The sequence below is a fragment of the Gossypium arboreum genome, chromosome 13 (genome assembly GCF_025698485.1).
Source record: "Gossypium arboreum isolate Shixiya-1 chromosome 13, ASM2569848v2, whole genome shotgun sequence".
Taxonomy (NCBI): domain Eukaryota; kingdom Viridiplantae; phylum Streptophyta; class Magnoliopsida; order Malvales; family Malvaceae; genus Gossypium; species Gossypium arboreum.
Window position 1 is genome coordinate 3,471,309 of NC_069082.1, and position 8,703 is coordinate 3,480,011.

Below are 8,703 nucleotides of genomic sequence, written 5' to 3' on the forward strand. Positions count from 1 at the left end.
AGCTCATTTTGTCAAAATAAGTTTAAAAATAAATTAATATAGAAAATCGAGAATCAAACCAAGTTGAATCAAATTACGATGGTCGAACCAAATCAATATCACCCCTACCATTAGTGTATAAGTTTCATACATCATCATTATTAAATAATAATAATAACACGACACATTATCATTAAGTTAAAAAAATAATGAAAAACTTATAAATAAATATTCAAATATTATTAAAAACAATTATAATTATTCCATTTTAAGGTTTAAGATTTTAATTCAAAATTTAAGGGTAGAGTTTATAGTCAGCTTTGAGTTTCATATTTCGAAATTTAAATTTATAGTTTATATTTAGTAACGATTAAGAGAATTATATATATAAGATTTTTATGATTGATTGTCTGTTAGGAGAAAAGAAGAAATAAGGTTTGGGTGAAAATGATGTGTCCCCACTTTCTTGTTTGTGCTACTTTTGCCTTTTGGTTTTCTTTTCATATTTAGTAAAAAAATTTATTAGAGCATGTGTTGATAGGAGATAGTGGTGAACAAAAGTCTTATCTATTTAGATTCACTTATTTGACTCACTTAACTCTATATTTATTGTTTATTTTAAATATGTTGTATATAATTCAAATAAATCAATCTGATTTTTAAAATATAAAAAAATTATTTTATTAATTTCTTTTATATTGAATAAAAATAAACATTCATAATAACTTTGGACTCCTTAGATTTTTAATATTGTGTTAAATTTTTATTAGGCTAATTTCTTTTGACTCTAAACAAATAAAATGATTGAAATAAGAGAAGAAAAATATCGATGGATCCATTTTACTAATTAAATTTATCAAATATTAAATATTAAATACATTTAATCCATTATAATTCAAGATTGATGGATTAAGTTAGTTATTTTAAAAATTAAATATTTTTCTTCTTAAATTTAGTGGGGTAGGTCTACTTTTTATTAAATTGTGTTAGGTTAGGTACGAATCTAGATAGATTCGGCCCACTTATCTTACGATTTTTTTAAAATTATATATTTTAATTTCATAAATATCTTTTACATTCCAACTAATTTACTCTTGAAATCCCTTTTATCACTTTAATTTTTAATCTTCAGGTTTTAATTAGACCAACTCATGTTCACGTTATTCCTCTAAACTCAGAGATTGGATAAAAATAAAGAATTTTAATAAAATACAAGACTTAAATAATAGACCTGGGTAAAAATTAAGGCTTATTTTGTTAAATGGATCAAACCTTGAAAAATATTCTTGAACAAGAAATTAAGTCCGTTTAAAATATGAGTTGAATTTAGGCTTGAACATTCAAAGCCGAGCTCATCAATATATTTTTAAGTTATTAATGTTTTATGTTATTTTTATAAATTATGTAATTTATAACACATAAAAATTAAATCTATAATGATATTACATGCTATTATTGTGTAAACATTAAAAATTGCTAAGGTGACTGTATATAAAATCTTAATAAATAAAAATATACAAAACTATTATTTATTAAATTAAAAACAGTATAAATATATTTTTTAAAATTTAAAAAATGTATGAGTCTAAAATAGACTTAAATTAACCATTTACAAATATAGACATAATTAGGCAAAATTTTAAGTTCATATTTTAAGTCAAACTAAACTTAAACAAATATAAAATATATTAATATCATACATAAACTCAACCTCACTTAACCCATTAGCCCTCACTTAATTTCTTTTTAAACAAATCTCAAATATTTTAATAAAACATAGATTGAAAAAAAAATAGGACATTTTAAAATCATTTGACATTAGATCTAAATATTAAAAAAAAATTCAAGATTTCCTCGTATATACAAAAGTAAAATATTCTATATCCAATGCAAAAAAAAAAAAAGTATCATATAACGGAATTTAAAAAGACCGATCTAACAAACAAACAAAAAAACTCATGAAAGGAGTTGAGACATGATTCTATTTTCTAAAGTAAAAGAATATATGAGACTTAAATAAACTTTTTAATAATTTCACAATTAAATCACACAAATTCAGATATAAGATTAGACATATAAATTTCAATCAAAAAATATATTTAAAGACGGGTTAAAAACTCAAAAAAGTGTCCAAGTTGGTCAAAACTATATATGAATTACGATCCTCCCTAAGAAACAAGTCATGAACATCAGCATTCGATCCGCTGTCGTTTTGTAGAGGCATCATCTTCTTCAACTGTTTTCTGCTCCTTAATTTCATTGCTTCCTTCGTATGTGAAGGTCCAACCACAAAATTCAGACTCCGGAAACAAAGATGTTGGCGTTGCTTTATAAAAAGCCAAAGGAACCTGCTTTACCCGACGTCGTATCTGTGCGTGCATATAAAGAAATATTAATTAATTGAAAGTGCATATCAGAACCTACGTTATCCCGACTTTATTTTTAAAATTTACTATCAAAATATTCCATCAATCTCTCTTAAATCTTCTACCTTCACTTTAAAGATGCTAATCTTGATATCCTTAGTATTTCTCGTCAATATACGCATGCAGAAGTAAATCATTATGAACATAGAAAAGCATATTTGACAGGACTAGAAATTTTAAATCAAAAAAGTATAAGAGAGATTAATTTTAACTTTTTTTTAAGTTCAGGACTAAATATCCAACTTTGCCAAAATACAAGGACTTATAGCATATTTTGACTTAAATATTCATGAACATGCTATGAAGTATGGAACATAGACTAGAGCCATGAAAGATTTGTTTTTAAGGGGTTGAAATATGCTGCCAGTCCCTAAACTTTGCCAATCAAAAAATGGAAATTTAGTCCCTGATAAAAATTAAATCCTCCTTTTGGATTTAAAAAGTTCTAGTCTAATTATTAATATTGTTCATATTTCCTGTCAAAATTTATCAACTTAGCTTGTGTATTTTCCATCATTCGTATGGAAAGTTGTACAGGGATTGCCTAATCAACATGCTAAGTTGGCAAATTTTTATAGAATATACAAACAATATTAATGATTGAACTAGAATTTAAAAATAAAAAAAAAGTAAGAGGACTTAGTTTAACTTTTCAAGTATAAGAACTAAAACTCAAATTTTATCAAAGTACAAGGATTGATGGCATATTTTAACCTCTTGAAAGCTTGTAGCCTTTCCTAACATAAAAGCCCATTCCAAAATTGAACAACTTATAGTTTCGGGTCATATATTTAAAATAACAAATAGAATTCGGTAAGGAATCATGAAAGCTTTATTCTCAAATGTCATACTTAACATTTTCATCTAATTGATAAAGATGATATTTACCTCGTCCCCAAATATTGTTGCATATGAACCAGAACTAAAATCTTTGATGTCCATTTCAGTGGTTTTGGATCGAACCGTCAAATCATTCTCCAATGACAAAACAAACCTGGAAGAACAAGGAAACTGAAAACATTAGGTTTGATATGCATGTAGTGTTTCGAAGGATAAAAACACTGTGTTTTTACCTTGATACAGGTGGGCAGTAATGGTGTCGAAGGGTGTCAATTTCCCAAAGAGAACTTCCTGTTTAAAGAAACATCGACATGTAAAATCCCGTCAAGGAATGTTGACCGCCCAAAACTTATAGATGGCCTATTGGGTGTACAATCACGAATTATAGACAAAAAGGATTAGTTGTACAGTGGAATAGTGCATATTCAAGATTTTTATCATTCAAAAGGCTCCAAATGGTTCGTAGGAAGCTTGGACTTTTTGCATGTTATCAGTGAAACCCAATTCCATTCCAAATTGGAAGGTGGAAAACAACCCAACCTCTGAAGTTAATCAGTAAAGTCGAAATCAAGACGCAAAACATGTTTATTATTCAAGAAAGAATACACATTAGTTCTTGGACAGTCAGGCTATAACATTTGTACTAAATATTTTCCATTTTATCGAGGTAAAATGGAACATTTGTACTACATTCAACACTTGAAGTATGCTAGGGCAGTTGAGGACTATGTTCCTCAAACTTGGGTGTTACTGTCCACTACGGGTATGTATCCAACAAAGGTCTGGTTAGGTTTTTCTAAGCTTTCCAATATATTTGGAGGATCCTTGGAAATCATATCACTATATCCATGTGTAGCACGCGATAATTCAAGAAGCATGAAGAGTCCAACCCACATATGTTAAAGGCAACTAGGTTTAATTTGATGTAAATAAAACATGCTGAAAAGATACTTACTCATGGCATTAGATTTTATAGAATTGCTCTCCTCGCTATTAAAATGATCAATACCAGGTCTTTTCTCAGATCCGGAATCATTTTTATCCTCTTCACTTTCATCACCATCTTCCTACAACGCCAAAAAGGAAAAAATCATTTCCCTGGGAGAAAGAATTGTACAAGCCAAATTGATAATTTTCGTTGCACTTATGCAAAGGAAGTTCAATTAAAAATTCTTTAAATAATAAGAATGCAGTAATACCTTGTGCACCAAACAGTTAATTGATGGATGTCGACGTAAAAGGTTATGAATCAAAGCAATGATAACCAATTCTCCAGAAGGAGGCACACAAATCGACAGTCTACTTAATTTCTTAGCAAAAGCAGCAGCCAAATACGCAGGAAGAAGTGGTGACTTAAGGCAAGAATCAAGAAGCTGCGAAACAAGGAAGAAAACATATGTAACTAGAAGATAATAATTGCGGCATAACTTTTTAGTCGATAGCGAAATCCTACAATGTTCTAGATTCTAGACAATAAGGGACAGACAACCGTGCTCGGGACCTTGATGCTTCAAACAAGAAACATGTTAAGTGTCTTGTTTTTTTAGCACCAGTAGTAAGTAGTCTATGAAGCACAACTGAAATAAAAAAAAATGGGAATTTTGGAGAACGAAAACCATCAACGAGAAGGTTGCGGGATCTATGTTCAAACTTTAGTATCAAGGTCAAAGCACAAGTAGATACACTTGCAGTTTCTCGGAAGTTAAGTATAGTTTCAGCATTTGCATTATTACCAAAGTTGAACTGCAAGACAGATAAGTGAACTTATAAAAGAGAAGAACAATGAGATAGTTTAGCAATTTCGTATTACCTGAAAAAACTTTGCTCTATGTTTTGCCATGAAGATAGAAGGTGATAAAAGCGCATAAAGCTTTTCATAGAAATTTGGGTACTCTAAACCATGTTGTGTCATTAGGATGAAGAGGCTGCTAAGCGCCATGACACTAACAACGCCACCAATATCGTATGATTTTGTTAAGAAATCACTACACATTTTGGTTAATAAATCAGATTACTGTGAGAACATGCCAATAAGAGCTAAAACTGATAGGGTTAGATTACTTACCATAAAATTATAGGATTAGACAAATGAGGGATGACTGCCTGATGAAGAGTGGCAAGAACCTGAGAAAGCACATGTGGGACTCAATAAGAACAAGTATGAGAAAATACATACAGTAATGCCAAGCATACCACCAAAGCTAAGGCCAAGAAGCAAGCACTTAATATCAGTTGAAAACAGTAAAACGGCTTTAGAGTTTACCTCCTTGTATACATTTACAGGGATCGTTAGTCTGAGGAACGAAATCCATGCTTTAGTAAACTTCAGTTTCATCTTCTTGGCAATTGAGGCTGGAGACAACACCTGAATGCATCACATCCCACCCCACAGAAAACACATGAAAAGGGACAATTTAATATTTCAAAATGTTGATGCAGATAAGCAACACAAGGCAGACTATCTACAGATATGCAACTAAATCTAAATGGAAATGATGGAAACATCTGCCTCGGAATAAATAACTGATAACCTACATTATTGGTTTGTTTCTCAGCCTTCCACCCTTTATCTTCCGCCTTTTGAGCCTTAGAGAGCTTTTTTTTATCATGTTCTTCATTAGATGGAAGCCCTGTTTAATACAGAAAAATAGATAAATTTTGCTTCTCCAATAAAGAAGCACATTTGCTACACAATTTAGAAGGAAAGTTTGTGTTTAATTGTCAAAAACTTTCTAAGATCACTAACACTGCAAATCAAGCACAGCAAACCCTGAAAAATAATATTAAGTTGCAGCTAATAGTGTTATCCAGGCCAATGGAAAGAATGAATCATAATCTCTCACCTGATCCACTCCACATCTCATACTCGGATTTTCCATCATTGCCTTCCAAAGGGGGGATGTGAGATATGATATAATGTATCTTGTGAATAGAAAGCTCCATGCTGCAACAAACATTGCAGTAATTCAGCAACCTTCCATTCTCTTATTGCGATTACAACAACCATCCAGCATTTTAAAGTGACATGGGAGAAAGTAAGGTTATTGTAAATTCTTTTAAGTCATTTAGTAAAAGCATAGAGGTGACAAGCAGACAGTAACTTGACAAAGACCACAACCAAGGAAAGAGGAGAATAGGTAATCAGCTGCAAAAGGAATTGCTATTTCATTTACCATTCCAAAGTTCATTGTTCAGTAAAATAGATTTTTAAGTAGATATGTTTTAACAATCCACATCAAAATAGTAAAAAGAGTATTTACAAAGATATTGTCAATATGCTGGCCAAATCTAACCTTTCTCTTGATTGACTCCCGCTGTCACCATCTCCACCCACTGTTTCGTCGTCTTCACCAGGAAAAATAACAGAAAATAAATCAGACGAAGTTCTAAAAAAGAATCTTTGAAGAGATATTTTGGAATAAAAACTGAGACTAAAAGGTACCAGCGGTATCTTTTGTGTCCAAAGCTTTAGCAAGTTTTTCCAAGCTAATGAAGGTAAAGTACCTGCGAAAGAGAAAACCGAATTTATCGTTTAACATGAAGCAAAAAATTACACTTCTCCCAGACAATCTGAAATTAACATAAAAATCAAGGCCACTACAAATTTGTGCTGTGGACGGGAATCCAACAAGCAGAAAATAAAGTAAGAGAAACAACTGAATTTACAACTAGAATGCACTATCATCTCTTCCATCCATAACTATAACCTGATAGTAGCATTGAATCCAAAACCAATAAAGGAAAGGAATTAGAACACAGACACAATTTAACTAACTTAAAACAGTGAAGCTTCGCAACAACACGTTAGATTTAGGCATTTAATGGCCACGGAAAGTTTGAATCATACCGGACATCAATGTACTTAAAATACTTCAATGCAAGCAACTCTGATAAAAAATCAACAGGTGTTGGAGAGTTAACCTGAAAATATTAGAACCAATTACAAACCTATAATAAAAGGTAACAGGAAATAAGTATAAACAACATAGAAGCATAAGTTTAACTATAGATTCCAGGTAAATAAAACTTACGATGCTGCGCAGCAATTTGTGATAAATAGAGGAGTAAAAGCTTCCTCCATTTCCGAGCTTCACGAATTCCATGAATGAATCCAATAAGATTTCCTAAAAGAAAATCAAACAAAAGGATGCGGTCAAGTTCAAATTAGAAAGAAAAAAAATTTAGTTGACTTATTCGATAACACAGAAAATATTCAACTAATGTTTAATATTTATGTATATATATGCTTGAGTGTTTCTTTTAAGAAGTTCACATCTCACTTTTACAATGGTGGCAGTATTATTAATTTGCTGTCAAATTTAGAACCAAATCTCAAATTTCAGCAAAAGAATCAAAGAAAAAAGAGAACTTACTCTTAAAGCGTCTTCCGTATCGGGCGAAATCAAAACTTCAATCAACAACGTAACGAATTCATCAAACTTTGATCTCAGCCAGGTCCTGTAAATAAACTCGGGATCCTGTTTAGCTGAATCGTCTATACGCGGACGTTTCTTCGAAGACTGAGAGGGAGGTAGGTCGGCGAGCACCGTGGTGAAGAAGGACTGCAGCGAGAGAAGTGATTCCAGAACGTATGGCGGCGGCGACGACGGCGATATGAAACCGAGGAGCAACGGAAGATTATTTATGTGAGCTCGTGAAGAGAGGAGTTGTTGGCCTAGTGTTTTCAACTCTTTCAACTTCATCTTTTTTGGCTTCTTTGCAAGAATCGATGCCATTGTTGATGAAACTGAGTTCTGGTTTGGAGGGAACGAAAGAAGGAAAGACTAACTACATAGAAGAGTTAAGAGGGTTTTAGGTTTTTCTGTCGGCCCAATCTCGACCAATATTCAAAGTCCAAACTCTTTTTAAATTTAAGCCAAATTCCACTACCAACGCTTTTAACTAAAAAGAAGCTACAAGTTAGTCATTAATATTTTCGAATTTGATTTTTCTTTTTCACCAAACTGGTAAAGGCTAATGGTGGTACTTTTTTTTAGTTACTATAATAATGTTATGGTACTTGTTATTACCAACCCGCTACTTGGTATTCACACCTCTCTATAAGATCGCATGATGTGGGTTTACACCACCATGCACGATGTGGGTTCACATCACCATGTAGGCGAACCCACATCTAGAAAGCACACGTTAACCCTAGAGTATGGTATGTGTTGACATGCATGGGGACCTACCTACGATATCACGTCCATGAACAGTAATCATATAATATAAATACATAATTTAACCCTTTTGAAGAGGACACACACTTTAAAATACTATACAATTTGGTGCGTTGAGCGTGGACAGACTTCTAATATTTAGATTTTCAAATTGCCAAAAAACCAAAATGACTCACCTAAACAAGCATTTCTCCAGTAACTTTCTGTCAAACCAAGAAAAAGGTTCTGACGTCTGTAATCAACCCAAAGAAATGGACCTTTTTGCTAGTTGGTTTGCT

At 31.9% G+C, this 8,703-nt stretch overlaps 1 protein-coding gene across 1 annotated transcript; it reads right to left on the reverse strand.

The window, feature by feature from the left end:
- Window positions 1-1,958: 1,958 nt before the first annotated feature.
- On the reverse strand, window positions 1,959-8,112 carry LOC108462835 (protein NUCLEOLAR COMPLEX ASSOCIATED 4). The gene is made up of 15 exons (XM_017762740.2): window positions 7,619-8,112; window positions 7,277-7,369; window positions 7,093-7,166; window positions 6,688-6,749; window positions 6,539-6,590; window positions 6,089-6,189; window positions 5,781-5,875; window positions 5,509-5,610; window positions 5,311-5,369; window positions 5,056-5,230; window positions 4,445-4,618; window positions 4,201-4,312; window positions 3,479-3,536; window positions 3,294-3,399; window positions 1,959-2,348 (listed from the first exon to the last, which is right to left on the reverse strand). Exons 1-15 carry the CDS (start codon window positions 7,979-7,981, stop codon window positions 2,169-2,171), a joined length of 1,806 nt encoding a protein of 601 aa, XP_017618229.1. The 5' UTR covers window positions 7,982-8,112; the 3' UTR covers window positions 1,959-2,168.
- Between the last annotated feature and the right edge of the window lie 591 nt (window positions 8,113-8,703).

Coding starts and splice junctions, on each gene's coding strand:
- LOC108462835 (XM_017762740.2), bottom strand. CDS start 7,981: ATGGCATCGATTCTTGCAAAGAAGCCAAAAAAGATGAAGTTGAAAGAG. Junction 6,591..6,687: donor GGACACAAAAGATACCGCTG/GTACCTTTTAGT, acceptor TTCCTGGTGAAG/ACGACGAAACAGTGGGTGGA. Junction 5,611..5,780: donor CTGAGAAACAAACCAATAAT/GTAGGTTATCAG, acceptor TGATGCATTCAG/GTGTTGTCTCCAGCCTCAAT.